Source organism: Peromyscus californicus, unplaced genomic scaffold (genome assembly GCF_007827085.1).
Source record: "Peromyscus californicus insignis strain IS unplaced genomic scaffold, ASM782708v3 Scaffold_11__1_contigs__length_118956290, whole genome shotgun sequence".
Lineage (NCBI taxonomy): Eukaryota > Metazoa > Chordata > Mammalia > Rodentia > Cricetidae > Peromyscus > Peromyscus californicus.
In genome coordinates, this window is record NW_026294402.1 from 45782439 (window position 1) to 45800675 (window position 18237).

Below are 18237 nucleotides of genomic sequence, written 5' to 3' on the forward strand. Positions count from 1 at the left end.
TGAAGAAAGGATTTTAATGTTTTACTACCAAGACAGGATACATGTTTTGATGCCATGGATATGCCAGTTACCACGATCTGAGTGTTATATATTGTTCGTGCATTGTGCTGGGCAGGTTTTCGTCAACTTGACACAGACTAGAGTCATCTGGAAGAGGACACCTCAGCTGAAAAAATGCCTCCTCCGTCAGATTGGTCTGTAGGCAAGTCTGTGGGGGAATTTTCTTGATTAGGGATTAATGTGTGAGGGTCCAGTCCACTGTGGGTGGTGCCACCCCTGGCAGGAGGTTCTGGGTGTATAAACAAAAACAAAAAGTTGAGGGAAGCATGGGGAACAAGCCAGGAAGCAGTGTTCCTCCACGGTCTTTGCCTCCAGGCTCTTGCCCTGACTTTCCTTCATGATGGGCTATAAGCTTCTGTAAGGACTATTCCTACCCAAGTTGCTTTGGACCATAGTATTTACCATAGCAACAGAAAGCAAATTAGAACATGCACACTGAAGCATCTTATCACTCTCCCACAGATGTGTGTATACATATCTACACCACAGTCACCAGACGACAGCCACCAGAGCTCATTGTTCCTTTGCTCCTGCATGGATACTTTCCAAGGAGGGAGCTTTGAGTACAAGGAAGAGGAAGGCTTTGAATTTCAGCATTTCGGTTGGTATTCCATACACTAGGGATAGTTTGCTTAGACAGAAAACATCACCAGAAGACTAGAGGAGACATATCCACTATTCACATCTAAGTATGAATTAATACCTAGATTTAAATTCGCAGACCCCGCCCTCCCTGCCTGAACTGAGGTAATCAAAGACAATAGCAGAGCACATTTTGGGGACTCTATTGAAGAACTGGACCAAAAAGAAGCTTTAGAGATCTCAGTGGAAAATAAGAATCTTGGCCTCTAGGAGACAAGGAGGGACCAGAGGGTTCCGAAAGGTGTGAGAAGGAAGTAAAGAAGTGATTGTGGTGGAAGATTGGAGGAGGCAGATAAGTGTCACCTATGGGTCTTGGTTTATGCATCCACAAAGTCAAAGTGTGTGTGGGTCATGTATGAGGGGCATGGCCTGCAAGTGACCACTCTACTCAGTGGAGATTACTTGGCTTAGCAAAGGAATCCACACCTCTCAGACTTACTAATGGCAGATTCCTATTTCTGATGTCAGTTTCTGTATTTGTACATGGTAAGTGCTATCCATCTCTCACTAATAAGCCCCAGAGGACTTGCTTCGCGTAGCTGGAAAATATGGAATGTGCTGTTGATGACTCTTGCCTGGCAATGTGCCCATCCCCCTTGCCTCTCAGCTTCTTGGTGTCCTGTTTGCCGCTTGCAATGGTCTAGTCCCACCTTCTGCATTTTCTTTGAAACCTATGACTTGTGTTTTGATCATTGAATTCCCACTGCATGCAGGCACACTGGTAACTATAAATTTAATCCATTAGTCATATTCTGCCTAGTTTAACTGAGGCTCCCATTGATCAGCCTTTTATGGTGGGGGATTCTGAAATAACATTTGGACACCCTGGGTAAAACTCTACGTTTACAAAGCCAGTCTCCTGACCTCATCCCATTTTATTGACAATAAAGCATTTATACCTGGTGCCATAATTTTTATGGGGACTTTACAAGTCCCTGTAATAAGGGAAATGTGCATAACACTGCAAACTTTAAAGTCACGTGGTATATACAATGAATTTTGTTTTACGTGCTCCAAGCTGCATTATACCATTCCCCTTTTCTTTTGCTAGATACACAAAGTTTATAACCAATAAAAATTAGACAGGAAAACCATTGTGTTTTATAATCTACTAAAGTTTTTAATGTAATATAAGAAAAATAGCCAGAGCCCAAAATGATGCTTCAAAGGTAACAGAAAATTCAGAATAAAATGGGTTACCAAAGTTCTAAAGTGGCCTCCCTTGTGAGGGTGTCTCATTAGAACGTGATCCACAAAGCATTTTATTGACACTGTAGTGTTTGGCAGGGGTGTTATAGTGGCAGAGGTGTAGTGGCTAAGAGCGGAGATGAATGCCACTGTCAATTAGAACTGGGCAGAATTGTGGCTTAAACTGAAAATCCAGGTCTGATTGGGCTAGCACACCTAGAAGAATCTGTGGACACAGACTCCAACGTTCACAAGAATGCAGAAGTCCTCTGGCCTGCTGCCTCAGTAAGCTCTCCGGCACTCGTAAGAGCCCCAGGCCATGCCGCCATCTTCTTTTGTCCAAGGTGAAGGGTCATGAAGGGAAGAGGTGTCTGACCCCTCCTCTGGGGAGAGGGGCACCACCTTGGGTGGGAGGTCATTTGACACCGTCATGAAAGAAGTGAAAGGGTATGAAGATGGGGTGGGGTACCCTGGTGTGTGGTGCAGCTCTTCCAGTGCATGCAGCGAGTAGGGCTGAGCCCCAGCAAGGGATGCACCCCATCCCATGCTCCTGTGTTGGGTGCTGCTTCCTGACTCCAGCTGGGAGAGGCAACTGGTGCTGGGTGGCAGGGTTTGCAGGGTATCGGCAGGCACAGGGTCTGGCTGGCTGAGTCCATCCGGCACTGTCTGCTCCCAGGAGTCTCTCTGAGGAGAATGGCAAAGGCATGGGAATTATTCTTTAGTTGATGCTCAGAGGATACAGTGCTGCCACTGGACCGAGGCATCCAGAAAAGCCTCCGTGTACTCTCACTGCTGCTGAAAGCCCACCTGCCAGGCAGATTTACCCTCTGGTGTTTGACTCAAGCCGGGAAAATCTGGGTTAATTTCTACTCTAGGATGTTACTCTGGGCTCTACATTCCTTTTTACACAAGCAGGGGATGGCAGTACCTGGTTCTCATTTGGAGAAATCCTCCAATTACATAGTCTCTAGAACGTCATGCGGTAGGGGGCTCCCTACCTCCTCAACAGAACTTTCTTTGGGGTGTGGACTGAGCTCATTCACTGTACCACCCACCACCCTCCTGACTCTGAGACCTTCATCTGTGAAATGGGGCACAAAATTGAGTTGCTGCAAATATTAAATGAACAAAGGCCCATGGAAGCTCTTGCCACCAAATAAGGTTAATTCCCTGACCCACCTTATTGTCTAAAATTCCACCTACAGCGATTCATTCCTTTGTGGCAGAGGCTTTACAGTTTTCTATAAAAGGAGTATTAGCAGCTTTTTAAGATCTTTCTGAACCTATTTCTTTGGAAGGATCAAGAGAGAACAAGGTGTTTGTGTGTGTGTGTGTGTGTGTGTGTGTGTGTGTGTGTGTGTGTGTGTGTGTGTGTGTTGGGGGAGGGCTGGTGTGTGTGTGGGCTTCCAGAGGAAGCTGGAGCAGAAGGAATGGCAAGGAGGCAGAAGACGAAGCTGGGTCATCTCTTTTTGGGAGTTTGTCTAGTCTTATTTAGATGTGACTTCAACATTTGTTCCTTAGGGCCCACGGGTCTGAAGAAGTCTCGAACTAACAGGGTGGGGCGCATTTAGCAAACAGAATAGGAACAAAATGAACACGAGAATTCTACCTTACAGGCCCCGGGTTCAAAACCCTAGATAGACAATTTTGATGCCTTGGTTAATGTGATCTTTGAGCAGGACTCACTCAGACGTGTCCCGGCAGAGCCAGCCTGACTGTGCATCTCCAGGTTTGAACAGAGCAAACTCAGGAATCCCCAGGTGAGTTACATCTGGCTTCGACTTGGTTACCATACTGAGGGCCTCCCCTTCCTCCCTGCACATGAAATAACTGTACTCACAAACACAAAGTGAGCTGGATCGCTGGGGAACGGAGGTGGCAGGAGGGGCGGCAGGGTCGAGGTGCTGAACAGGGAATTCGGTGTGGAGGTCAGCGCGGGTGGGCGGTATTCTCCATAGGGCTCTGCCAGGTAGGACTCCAGTAGGCCTGTGTGACTCTGCCCGGCTGAGGACTCACAGGCAAAGGGCTTAGCCACGTTGGAGGGGTACAGGTCATTTGAGAACTGCTTGCTGCTATGGAAGTCGGAATCAGATAGGAAAGATCTCCTGACCCCGTAGTAACCCGACATGACCGGTGAGCCTGTGACCAAAGGAAAGAGAAATGGGCAAAAGTTTCACAGAGGAAGCTCAGAGCATTGTAGCTCCTTCATTGGTGTCCTGTGGAAAGATGGTACCCACACATGCCTGACATTATCGTTAACAAAGAAATATACATGTCTTGAATGGCATGCAATATTCCTGCATCACTGTTTCAGCCCAAATAATAGATGTGCTTAACATTCACTCTGGCTTTAGGGAGGAATTCATGTTAGATGTACAATAACTTCACCCAGATAACCATTTATCAAGTATCTTCCAGGTCCAGATACTGCTAAGACGGGCACAGAGACATAAGTTAAAGAACTCCTTGGTATCCTAGTCAGCATTAACTGCCAACTCGACATAACCTAGAACCATTTGCAAAGAGAGTCTCAAATAAGTCTCTTTGTCAGGTTGGTTTGTGGGCATGTGTGTGAGGGATTGCTTTGATTATTAATTGATGTAGGGGTCGCCCATTGTGGGAGGCACAATTCCCTGGGCAGGTGGCCCTGGGCTGTATAAGAAGCTAGCTAAGTGTAAGCCAGCAACCAAAACTCATCTATGATTTCTGCTCCAAGCTTCTGCCCGAGTCCCTGCCTGACTTCCCTCAATGATGGACAGTAATCTAGAAGCTGAAAGAATTCCTTTCCTCCTAAAAGTTGCTTTTGGTCATGGTATTTGCTGCAGTAACAGAGTGAAACTGGAATGTTTGGAATCTATGCCTTTCAATGGAACTATAAACATCTTTCATAGTCTCTGAACTACATCCCATAACATACAGGACAGTTTCCAAGTGGCTGCTTCTGGGCTTCTTACAGGAGGTAGGTAATGTCTCTCTAGATAAGATGACACCCCACCCCCTCCCTCAAGCCAGGGACAGGTGTCCTGTCTTCTGCCCATTGAGCTTTACCACCATGTCTCATATCTAGCCGGCATAAATAGATGGCTTGCCCTGGGACAGTCTAGTTGCAGGGAAGCCAGTTTTTGAAGAAAAAACAACCCCTCCTCTCCAGACATTTCTGTATTTGACGTTTCTAGTGTTATTTGCTGCCCCCTTGTGGTCACACTGACTCTCATTCACCTCGTCAGGATATTATGAAGAGAAAGCTTGATAAAGTTTTAAGAGGAACAGAGGGAAACGCTGTCTGGAGTCTCATTTAAGGAAAGATCAATGAAATGGTTTCAGACGCACAACACTCTCTGATCCTGCAGTCATCTGTGGCAGGAAATGCGTGGTTATTGAGAATCTGTGTGGGGCATAGGCTCCAGGTCTACATAACTTTTCACTTATATATTCCATATAGTGGAGGGTGGGATCTCATTTGCCAAGACCAACCCCGGGAGGTTGCAAAAGGGCTGAGATGTGGAGAAGATGCCATCTCTGTCTCTCGTCCCTTCCCTCAACAACGGCGGCGGTGGCGGTGGTGGTGGTGGTGGTGGTGGAGGTGGTGGTCGGGGAGAGTGGGTTACAGCTGAGCTTTGTCCCTGTCCCTGCCGATTCTTTAGAGAAAAGCGAAGCCAAGTTCACTGGGACTCTTCCCCTGGGTGACTTGGTCACAGTGAGATCCTGAGCCCCTTCCATCCAACACGACATTTTATATTTCGCTCTTCACTCTGTCACAGGTACAGCTATCTTTCCAGGGGCTCTAGAAGCTCCCGGGTAGTAGATCAGATCTCATGCACTGTCTGGTCTGTAAACCCAGGAGTGGAATACTGCATTCAACCCTGGTGCATAGGCATTCATTCAGGGGAGGCAAACAAATTCCCCACCAAAACCTTTAGCATGCTTTGACCCACTACACTTTCATTTAAATTCACCACTTTCCCATGTGTTGGTACATTTGAACTCTGTGGCGACAGTTTTAGTTACAAACACACTTTCCTGGGACAGAAATCCATGCAAATGAAAATTTACGTCATGAAGGTATCCCAAGGATTAGTGAAGGCAGAGAGCAGAGTGAACAGGTAAACAAGACTTCCAGGATGGCACATTTCTAATTTCAAAATAAAAATAATCATGAAGTGTATCTATTTCTCCTTAAAAAAGAGGAGAAACGTTCTAGAAGGTAGGAGAATGGGCAGAAACTCCCTTTAGCACAAAAGAGCAGATGCAAACAAATTCAAATGGAGGTAGACGTGCTGGGAAAATAAATCAGAGTCCTTCACTTATGGGATGTTTTGGAACTCCCTTTCTGTTGCAACTCGGAAAGTGCTAAATCACTCTGGAGATCTGGAAAGAACGGTGTGTGTGTGTGGGGGGTGGTGGTGGTTGGGAGTTGTGTGTGCAAGGGTGTTTATTACTATTAAGAATATTCCTTTTCTATCCTCAGAGGACGGTGGAATTGAGACACATGAAACTGACATGAGTACAATACATTGAACTCAGCATGTGACACACCATGGAAAGCACTTAGTAAACGTCACCCCTGCCCCTAATGTTCCTGTCTCTTTCTGTCTATAGTGACATCATCCATCAGATCACCGTGTCAGAGCTTTAGATGTTTTGACGCGATACCCGGAGCCTGATTACTATTGCTTTTGCCTAAAAGCTTCTTCCGGGCAGGGTATCAAAAACGGTCCACCTCTCAAGAACTTAAGGACTAAGTCCAGGATGATTCAATGAGATTTGTCTTCACTGATCTTTTTTTTTTTTTTTTTTTTCCCAAAGAAACAAAAATGAGAAAGTGATGTGAAGTAGTTATCAAAACATTGGCAGCTCTTGGCTGGGGATGTAACTTGGTGGTAGAGTCATTGCGTGGCGTGTGCATAGCTCTGGGTTTGGTGGTTCTCCACCCTGGAAAACAAACCACAAATGCTGTTGCCGCTGAAAAGTGAGTAAACTGCTTGTTGAATTAAAGGTCTCACCTGGCATCTGGACGAACGGAGGCTGGGAGGAGCTGACGCTGCCCTGGAAGGCAAACAGAATGCAGGTGTTTTTCATCATTAGCTGCAAGCTTGAGTTGAATTTTAAAGTCAGGAATATATTTTTCCAAACTTTCCTCTCTTTCTTCCTTCCCTCCTTTCTTTTCTGGGTGTGGATGTGTGTTTGCACATATGTGCAAGTGTGCAAGTGCACGTGTTCACATGGGTATGGAGGCCAGAAGTCCTCAGGTTAACCTTGGATGTTGTCCTCGGGAAGGCCAGCTGGCTATCATGGGTTTTCAGACAAGATCTCTCACCAGGATCTGGGCTTGAGGATAAGGCTAGACTGTTTGGCCGGTGAGCCCCAGGAATCCCCCTGTCTCCACCTCCCTGGCACTGGATGTTTGTGCATATACTACTTTGCCTCACTTTTTGCATGAGTCCTGGAGTTTTAACTCAGGTCTCCATGCTTGTGTGGCAAGCACTTTATGAACTGAGTTATCTCTTCAGCCTCCAAATGCTTATATTTTGATGCTTAGAACGTTGCTTAAGGATTTGGAGGTGGAGGACTTAGAGTAGAATATAAGTTTATTATGTGGAATAGAATAATGTTGTAACAAGGAACAGAGAGAAACCAAATTTTTAGATTCGGATAGACATGCCAACAAGTATTAGCTAGACAAAACAGAATGATTTATCTTGTGTATTACTGTTGGGGTCAATACTCATTCATAAAATATCTATTAGACAGTGTTTTATATGCACATATATATTAGTGTGTTTGCAGCCTTATGTGTGACTGGCATTTGGCTTTAATCCTGGATGGCCATGTTTTACTGTGGGTCTTTCTGCAAAATAGATAATCCATGGAGTACAGGAAACCTGAGTGTGATTTGTCCTTCTTGCTCAAAGAAGCATGGTTCATAACAGACATAATAAACATTTATGGAGTGAAAATGCAGTTTGAGACAGGGTTTCTCTGTGAAGCCCTCGGTGTCTTAGAACTCACTCTGTAGACCAGGCTGGCCTTGAGCTCATAGAGATCCACCTGCCTCTGCCTCCCAAGTGCTGGGATTAAAGACATGTGCCACCATGGCTGGCTAAGATGCATTTCTTAAAGAGCCCACAGAGCAGTGGTTGTGGGAGGGTGGGGGAAATGGTAGACAGAATACTGTTGTGCTGAAAGACTGAATGTCTTTACATTTCATTAACTCTGTGTGTGTGTGTGTGTGTGTGTGTGTGTGTGTGTGTGTGTGTGTACATGTGTTTTGTGTGAGTTTGTGTGTTTATGTGTGTGCCTTGTGGGAGGGTGCACTTGCGGCTGTCAGAGGCCAACTTGCAGGAGTCAGTTATGTCCCTTCACCTTCTGGGTATGGAACTTACTTCGTCAGGCTTGGAGGTGAGGACTTTTACCTGCTGAGCCCCAACACTGAAGTCTTATCTTAATTCCTAGTAACTGTAACTGAACCTTATTTAGAAATAGGATCTTTGAAGGTATAATTACTTAAATTAAGATGTGGCCATACTGGATTAGGATGGGCTCTCAATCCCATGCGACTGACATCCTTGTAAGAAGAGAAGACAGGCTAGATAGATGACTTGGTGGTTAAGAGTACTGGCTGTCCTTCCAGAGGACCCAGGTTCAATTCCCAGCACTCACATGGTGACTCCCAACCATCTATAACTCTAGTCCCAGGGCATCTGATGTCCTCTTTCTGGCCTCTGTGGGTACTGCATACAGGCAAAAGTAATCACACACATAAAACAGAATTTAAAACATTTTTCTTTCAAAGAAGAGAACACTCAATGATATAGACATGGTGAGGGTCATATGGAGACAAGGAAAACGTGAATGATTTAACCTCAAGCTTAGGGATCAACCACAGCCAAGCACTGAGCCGAGCTCTGGGAGTCCTTGATGAGAGGGAGGAGGGATTGTACAACCAAGGTGGAGGGGTCAAGATCACAACAGGGAAACCCACAGAGACAGCTGACCTGAGCTAATGGGAGCTCACGGACTCTGGACCGACAGCTAGGGAGCTTGCATGGGACCAACCTAGGCCCTCTGTATGTGGATGACAGTTGTGTAGCTTGGTTTGTGGGGCCCCTAGCAGTGGGATCAGAACCTGTCCCTGGCACATGAGCTGGCTTTTTGGAGCTTATTCCCCATGCAGGGATGCCTCACCCAGCCTTGATACAGGGGGAGGAGCTTGGTCCTGCTGCAATGTGATACATGCTTTGTTGACTTCCATGGGAGGCCTGGCTCTTTCTGAATGGAGGAGGAGTGAATGGGGGCGGGGTGAGGGGGTAGATGAGAGGTTGTGGGGGAGGGAACAGGAAGGGAGAAAGGAAGAGAAATTGTGGTTGGTATGTAAAATAAATGAAAAAAATTTAATTTAAAAAAAGGAAAAAAAAAAGATTAGGGATCAAGGTTGGCTGGTGGAAGCTAGGAGGAAGTGAAAGGGATTCTTTGCCTGGAGGAGTCAGGGACCAGGACCTGCTGGCATCTCCAGAATGGGAGACAATGTGTTTCTATTGCTTTAAACTATCTGCCTTGTAATCTGTGCTGTAGCTGCTGTGGGAGACTGGCGACGCGTGACTGGGGGCGGTGAGTGATGTGGGTGTTAGGATGAGTGGGAACACATTCGAGAGGAGGGGTGCTGTATTGGCATCAGCATGAAGGGTACCTGGGTGTGCAGAGCCTTACAAGTGGGGCCTGGGAAGTCAGTTCAGTATCTGCTGTGCAAGCACCGGGATATGAGTTCGGATTTCCAGAAGCCATGTAAAAAGCTGGCCAGGCAGCATGTGCTTGTAACCCCCGCCTTAGGGGTAGGAGTTGCAAACAAGGGCATCCCTGAGGCTGGCTGGCCAGCCAGGCTGGCTGAATCCCTGAGCTTCAGGTTTAGTGGGAGATAATGGAGGAAAGACATTCCACAGTGACCTGAGGCCTCAACATGCACATGTACACATGTGCACGCACCATCCATGCACACAGCAGCATACACGCAGTCACAGATAAAATACAAAAAACCATGAACATTACACAGGCGAAGGCTAGCTCTGAAATGGCCCCGGGTAAAGAAGATGGTGAAAATACATTTCAAGGAGGTTGAGCGTCCTTAGAGCTCAGACCTCAGGCCTGAGCGCCTAGCCTATGCCCTCAAGGTCCCGCAGACTGCCAAGAGAATCTCATTCAACCACCCTGCATGTTTCTAACACCCTGTATCCAGTCTCCATTGACGGTGAACTCAGTGCCCTGGCTGCTTCTCCATTCTCACTTTTTTCTCCTGGGGATCTCTGATTCCATAAACTCAGCTGGGAAGGGTCTCCTCTCTCTCTTAATCATCTCTTTCGATCATACGGAATATGCTTAACTCTTATTCCATGTAGAGCTTTTCAAACATTTGAAGATAACCCATCATTTTCAAACTGTCTTGTTTTCCTGTGTGCTCGTGTGTACATGTTTGTGTGTGTGTGTGTGTGTGTGTGTGTGTGTGTGTGTGTGTGTGTGTGTGTGTGTGTGTGTGTATGAACATGTGTGGGGCACAGGCATGTGTGTGTGTGTGTGTGTGTGTGTGTGTGTGTGTGTTTAAGGACCAGAAGAGGACAATCTCGTCCACCTTGCTTTCTGAGGCAAGGTCTCATTGGGACCCTTGGGGATCAGTGACAATCTGGCTGGTCAGCAAGTGCCAGGGGTCTTCCTGTCTCTCTCTTCATGGCTCTGGGTTACAAGCGTGTGCCGTCATGCCCATCTTTGTATGGAGGTGTTGGATATTAAACTCAGGTCCTCGTGTGTGTGTGTGTGTGTGTGTGTGTGTGTGTTAAACCCTTGACCGACTGAGCAATTTTCTCAAGAGTGCCCCTACCAACTGTCTTCTTAGTCACTCTGTCTGCTCCAATACGTGCTGCAGACTGGTGGCTCAGCACTTGTTCCCACAGTTCCAGGGACTGGGACTCTGAGGCCATGGCTTGGTTCTTGGTGAGGGTCCCTTTCTAGTTTGCAGTCTTTGGATTGTGACTTCAAGTGACACACAGAGAGCATGTATCCAACATGCTAATTACCTCCAAGTCCCCACCTCCAAATACTGTCATGCTGGAGGTTAGAGCTCCATCCTAGGGATCTTGAGGTCTCAATCATCCAGCTCACAGCACTGACTCTGAATTCTGTCTACCGGGTAAAATATCATCAAGGGCGGCATGATATCTAAGAGTGAAGACTCTAGAACTAATATGTCTATGTTTGAATCCCAGGCCTGCCTCATTTTTGTGAATTTTGGGCACATGAAAATTGAATCAGAACATAGGTGTGGAGTGCCTAAAATAGTACCTGGCACACAGTAGTCAGTGTATGCTAGGTGGCTATTGTTACCCTAGTCCCCTCTTATCATTGAGGCATAGATATACCATGTTTTTCCTACTTACACATATTAATCAAGTTTAGCTTGTAAATTGGGCTGAGTAAGAGATTATTAATAAGAATATAGAGCAGAATTAAAACAAATTCTGTAATAAAATTGCCAACATCACTTCTCTCCAGGTTTGGAGTAATTATTAAGTGGAACAAGGGTGACTCAAACCTAAGCACTGAGATGTGGTGGTGTTAGCCTGGTAACCAAGAAGCATCTCTCCTTTTGCTCTGTTGGGTGGAGGTCAAACCAGGGCCTGTGCATGCCAGACGAGCACTCTACCACTGAGTTACCTCCCCATCCCAGGGAGAAGGCTTCCGAGTTACTGGAGTGCAGACAGCATTTATGGTGCAGACACTGGACAAAGATACAATTCATCTCCTGGGCAGGACCCGATGGAGCAACAGAGATTTTATCTGCTACTCAGCATGGCATACAATGTGAAACTTATGAATTATTTATCTATGGAATTTTCTATTAAATATTTTAAAACTGCTGTTCTCAGGGGCTGTCTCCGCCTCCTTTACTGGCTTTTGGGACCCTGCTTCTTAAACTGGGTCACCTTACCCAGCCTTAATACATGCTTAGTCTTACTGCACCTTCATATGCCAGGTTTTATTGATACTCATAGGAGACCTGCCCTTTCCTGGATGGAGATGGAAGAGGAAGGGGTTGGGGGGGGGTGGGAGCGAGGAATGGGGGAGAAGGACTTGGAGGGGAGGATGGGGGAGGCTGTGGCCAGGATGTAAAATAAATAGATGAATAAAACAAAACAAACAACATCAACAACAACAAAACTGCTGTTCTCGGTGAGTAACTCAAACTGTGAAGCCATGAGAGGATGAGTACAATGCAATTTTGTTTTTGAGACAGGGTCTCACTATGTAGTCCAATCAGGCCTTGAACTCAGGCCCGTGCTTCTGTCTGCTGGGAGTACAGGTGTGTGCTGAGACACCCCCCCCCAAAAAAAAAAAATTAGTTAAGTGGCAGTCAGGAACTCTTACATATGCAGTGGCCAGAGAGGTGCAGATCAGGGTCCCCTAACAATTGTTTGACTAAATCATAGATGAGCTGGGTCTGGGCATGTGTTCCCCATGCTGCCAGGACCCTGCTGTTCAGCAATTCCTTTCTGTTTCTGATTGTGTCAGTGTCTCTCCTAGGAGGACTTTTTGGACCCCTGATACCTTCTGGCTTCTGTCTCAGCCTCCTTTTCAGCAAGGTGAGGTTGTGGTGGGGTTGGTAGCTGTTCAGGGTGCGTCTCTGGCTCAATCTCCTGTTGCCTCACCTTCCCATTTCTGCTTCTTTTCTCTGGTTGAACTGGGGGCAAGGATGATGTTGTGAATGAAAGCTCAGTTTGATGCCTGGGCCTTCTGGACACTTTTTAGGTCCCAGAGCACCATGGGCTTCTCCCTCAGCATCGCTCATCAGCCCCCAGGACTCTGCACCAGGCAGGCTGCTCACGGCTGACAAAGATCCTTGGGGCTTCTGTAATTCTCCTCTCAAAGTCCCCCATCTTTCCCTTCCATCACCACCAACTCTGAACATCTCACTCATTTCCTCCTTCTACAAAATCTTAATTATTACCATGGAAATACCGGCACTGTTCCTGCCCAAACCCAATTTTAATACTGGGAGGCTCTACCAATTATGAGTCTAGTTAATTTTATTTATAACTCAACAAAAAGAAGCCTTTTGTGTTCTTTCCTTCTATATAATTTCACCTTGTTCCCACTGTGGGAATTATACACTATTTCCATTCTTTATGGTCACCCATAAAATTTTACCAAACAATGTCTTAAACCTTCTACTGAAAGACAAGGGCTGCGCAATGTTCACTCTCACTGCCATTGTGCTATGACATTTTCTTACACCTTGGCCTGTTTTATTCTTAAAATTAAGCAGCCACAATTTAGACATCACTGTTACATTAAGCAATTCTCTATTAGATTTAATTCTGTGTTTACCTTTTTTTCTGGTCAGTATTCTACCAGACTTTCTGTATTAGTTTCATCTTCCAAAGGCAACTCTTTAGAAAATTCCTTTAATGTGTTTTTCTTTAGTAAACAGATTTTATTTATCTAGAAGTATCACTTCTTTTGACCTTGCACTTAGAAGATAATTCTGATTTTGCAATCAGAACTTTTTAGTATTTAATTTCTTGGCGCTTTGAAACCATAAGCCCACTGTCCTTGGTTTCCATAATTTCAGTTAAGAAGTCTGCTATTATTCTTAAAGTGATGCTGTGTGACAAGCTTTCGTTTCTTGTTGCTTTTAAAGTAGTTTTGTCACCTGCCTTTTAGGTTCTTCTAGCTCAGCTCGTATTGTCTGGAAGTGGATCCTTATTCTCTTTCTTCTGCTTGGTGCAGGGTATCCTTTGTATATGCATGTCTGAGGTTTCAGGTCTCTCATCAGGTTAGGACCATTTTGAACAACGATCTCCTTAAATATTACTCCATCCCTATTTTGGATCTTCTACTTTTAGCCTCTATATTCTAAAAACCGCCTCTTGTTTACCCTCTATCCATGATTTTGTGTTTCTTCATTATTTGCTAGAGATTGGTATAAATTTCTTCAGACCTCTTTGGTTTACTAACTATTCAATTGTAATTTTCTGCTTAATTCATACATTAAGTTTTAAAATATTTATTTATGCACAGGAGTGTGTTGGTGCATGTGCACATACATTTTTGTGTGAGTGGAGGCCCCAGGTTGATGTTGAGTGTCTTTGGCAGTTGTCCTCCACCTTAGATTACAAAGCAAAGTCTCTAATTGAACTCAGAGCTCACTGATTTGGCCAAAGTGTCAGCAAAGTCTCTATCAAACCTGGAGCTCATTCATTTGGTTAAAGTGTCAGCAAGGTCTCTATCAAACCTGGAGCTTACTGATTTGGCTAAACTGTCTGTCCAGAAAGCTCCTAGATCCTCCCATCTTTGCCCCCTTCCACCCCTAGCACTGAAGTTATATACATGAGCTGTGGTGACTATCTTTTTTGGGTGTGTGTATGTGTGTGTGTGTGGATGCCGAGCATCTAAACCCGGGATCTCAGGCTTGTATGACAAGCATCTGACTGAACCATCTCCCCAGATCCATATTGAGTTTTTTTTAGTTAATATTTTATATTTTTTGTTTTGATAAATTCTATTTTAAAGTTTGCTTAGTGATTTTTGTCCTAAAAACATCCACGAAGGTTAAGTATCATTATTTTCACTTTATTGACTATAAGGCTGAGGTACTAAAGGAATACACAAGTTTCTTTCTAGGGTAGGTTGTTGTGGTAGCAGAGGGTGGATCCAACCAGGGACTCTGATTTCTAGTTCTTCACCACCATACCAGGCTGCCTTCCAAGAATTTTAATAATTTGAAAATATAAGTAGAAACTCATCACTATTTTAGAAAAATTTAGCTTAAAGGAGAGTTAGGGACATTTAGAGAAATTATATAATCATTTACAAGCTCACAAAAGTGTCAGATGGAATTGGATACTTCTGAGATTGTGTGTGTGTGTGTGTGTGTGTGTGTGTGTGTGTGTGTGTATGCAGGGTATATATATATATATATATATATATATATATATATATATATATATATACACACACACACACACACACACACACACACACACACACAGAGGACATATATTTTTCTATTGATTTTTTTCAGTGACATTTCACTTTGATGGGGCCAGATTTATTCAGGCATCATTGACATGTGCTAAAATTCACAGATCTTAAGTATATGATTTGATGTGTTTTGACGAATTTTGATGAATCCTTACAACCTGGCACTAGAATCTTGTTATAGACCACTTTTATTGAATTAGTTATTCTGTAGTTATAAATGGTGTGTGTCCCTTCTATAGCCAGGAACTATCCAAATGAACCATATTAAAACCAACACTAAAACACATCTCTTCAGTTCACCTCACAGAACAAAGAAGAAAGAGCCTTGTGTGACTGGGGAGGATTTCACTGGACAGATTTAAGGATCGGGACTTACTTCTTCATCTCATTCTCAGATTTCACAGGTTAGGAGAGCATAGCCTAGGCCAGACAAGTTTCCTTCTCCATGTGAAGGGGCAGCTCATTCCCTTTATTCTTGGTTCAATACATTGAACTCACTCAGTTATTTCTCATCCTGACGATAACGTTGGATTTGATATTGCAGAGTCCCTAGCTTTTGACCATGCAAGATGGTATATAATTTTTATTTTGCATACTGCAAACAACAGGATCCTGCAATACCAGGTAGCCAAATTTAGAGGTTTATATTTGAATGAAATTTGCCGATCTGCAACTTCCTGTAGCTAGCAGAGCAGCCTCACAGCTGCCCCAAAAGCCCCTCCATGAAAATGAGTTAATTTGAACTAATAGGTCACCACGGTAGTAAAGTGATAAGATTAGAAGTTTCCTTTGAGTACATTTATTGCCATTTTATGACCCTATAATATTTTTAGGTGCCAACATAGTTGAAGGAATATAGTGGGATATACGAAGAAAGACCTCTCACTGGCATAATGTTTATTTTGCACTGTTAAATCCATTTAAAATATAACTACAAAATTTGTAAAGTATCTCTTTAAACTTAATTGATATTGATGCTTCAATAGTAATGATTATAGCCATTTGTGAGTAAGTATTTACAACACTTTACACATTTAATTTCTCACTATCATCATATCCATGCTTGGGAGGCAGGTTGATCTAGTGATACTATATTTAACTTCCTAACACCACGTTTTAATATCTGAATTTAGATCCATCACAAGTCACATGATTTCACTCTAACTTTGTAATGAATGTAAAGTTATGCTGATGTCAACACACATTACCTGTAAATGGTTACCCCTGTTAGGCTGGCACACTTTCTCCCCCTGGGAAATAAAAATGGGCACAGAGAACTGGATGCCCTAATGTCATAAATAATGTTGCTGAACCCAGGGAAATCCGATCCATGTCCTATCTTATATGGTGCCTACACTACCTCAAACATCTTCTAAGGAATCTGACTTCTTTTGCAGAATTCGAAGCACCTTTCACTTGTGGACCATGTGTCTAAGCAGTGCAATTAATCACAAACAGGACAAGCACTGTGTGATGACGAGAAATTCCAGTGATGAGCATCTGCAATGTGCCAATTGCTTCATATATTGCTGCCTTAGAAAGCAGATATTGTCTCCGGTTTACAAAAGAAGACACTAAACATGGGAGAAGCTAGGTGCTCATAGCCAACCAGCCAGGAAATCAGAGAAAAAACGTGAGACTCAAGTCCCTCAAGAATCACTCTTCATTGACTTCTCAAGGACATTGTATCAAACAAGTTCTGTGTACTAGTTCCTCGAAAGAATCGTGAAGTTCATTGGCCACGCCTGATGTGGAAGACCACCACAGGGCTTCGAAGGTGCCAGGAGAAAATGATTAATTGCTCAGATTAGGACCTGGTTAAGGAGACAGCCACCTGCGAAAATAAAATATGGCTACCGTTTCTTGGAAGCTCCACACCCCCCAGAAGTGGAGTCACTGATCTCCTGAATTTAGGGTAGTGGGTTGTGGTTTGAGTTGACTGATAAAATATAGCCAAAGGGACATGTAACTTTCAGATTCTAGGCCTCTAGGGGATTTGAAGGTTGCTTCAGTCACTAACTTTGACTTCCTCAGGAAGAGAGTCTAGCCTCCTGGAGGACAGGAGACTGCATGAAGTCAAAGTGAGGTGATCCTGCCAACAGCCAGCAGCACCAACTACCAGAGAGGCAAGGGAGAATGTTCCTGGCCATGTGCTTCACATGAGACTCTAGCTAAATGCAACTGCATGAGGAGTCTGGGTGACAGCAAATGAAGATCCAGATGACACTCCAAACTGTAAGAAACGATCATTGTTTTAAACTACAAAGGCCAGGTGGTTTCTTAGGCAGCAGTAAGTAGCAGATCCATAGGCAGGAAACATAGCTCAGGCGATACAATGGCGTGTTCCTACTCTCTACAAGTGGGAGATTAGAAATCAGGCTAGTGAGTGTGCTGAGAATTTGAATTTGAAGCCTGAGGGGGCTAGGAAGCTCCCAGGTGCAAGGAACCCCGTGAACTGAACATTGGGGAGGAGAAGCTTGGCTTTTTTGTAAGGAGCAGAAAGCAGCCTGCTCAGAGGCAGCAGACATTTTATTTTGTTGCTCACATAAAAATATATTATGTGCCTGTTGTGTTCCAGGATTGTAGTAATTTCCAGAAACACAAAGAAGACATAGATTTTTTTTTAGTCAGCATATAGATTCACAGGGACAATAGTTATACAAATGTGGGGGTAATTAGAGCAGTATTTGAAATAAGAGTTGAGAACGATGGAACCAGCACTTCTTATCAGGCATTATGTACGTGTCACTCATTTTTAGTGACACTATGTGTCACTTATGTAGACGTGTTTGAGTTCTCTTCAGTGTGCTAAGTGTTCTCACTGAGTGAGTGCTCACCATTAATCTTCAGATGACCTTATAAGGTATCCTCTCCTCTCTATATAGCTTGACCTGTTCAAGGTCACACAACACAGCCTGGGTTCTAATCCAGATCTATTTAACCACAATTTGGTGTTGGTAGAGAAGCAAGGGCAAAGTTGGGGTGATTGACTGTCTTGAGAGAATGGGATTTAAAATGTCATCATATAGATATGGCACCTGAATCTAGTCCGAAAAGATGAAAGTAAATCCCTAAGTAGATTGGAGAAGAATGTGTCATTGTGGAGAAAAGCAAGGCTTGGGATGTTTGCAGCAGCATGTCTGAGGTGTGGGAATGCAAGCAGGAAGTGTGAAGACAGGAATGGTGATGAGAAGTCAGAGGAAGATGCAGAAGCATGGTTACAAAGGGCCTTTGAGCCCTGCTAAGTGGTTGGACTTTGTCCACCAGTGGGCAATGATTCTTCAGAGTCTCCGTGGCGTAGACATTATGGAAGAACTGTTC

General features: G+C 44.3%; 1 protein-coding gene across 1 annotated transcript in view; it reads right to left on the reverse strand.

The window, feature by feature from the left end:
• Nucleotides 1–2172: 2172 nt before the first annotated feature.
• The window catches only part of Pou2af2 (POU class 2 homeobox associating factor 2), a 31446-nt gene continuing 15381 nt past the window's right edge, over nt 2173–18237 (reverse strand). The window contains exons 2-4 of the mRNA XM_052730050.1: nt 6894–6936; nt 3731–4029; nt 2173–2574 (exon numbers count right to left, since the gene is read on the reverse strand). Coding sequence (XP_052586010.1) covers nt 2173–2574; nt 3731–4029; nt 6894–6936 — 744 coding nt within the window. The remainder of the gene's footprint in view (nt 2575–3730; nt 4030–6893; nt 6937–18237) is intronic.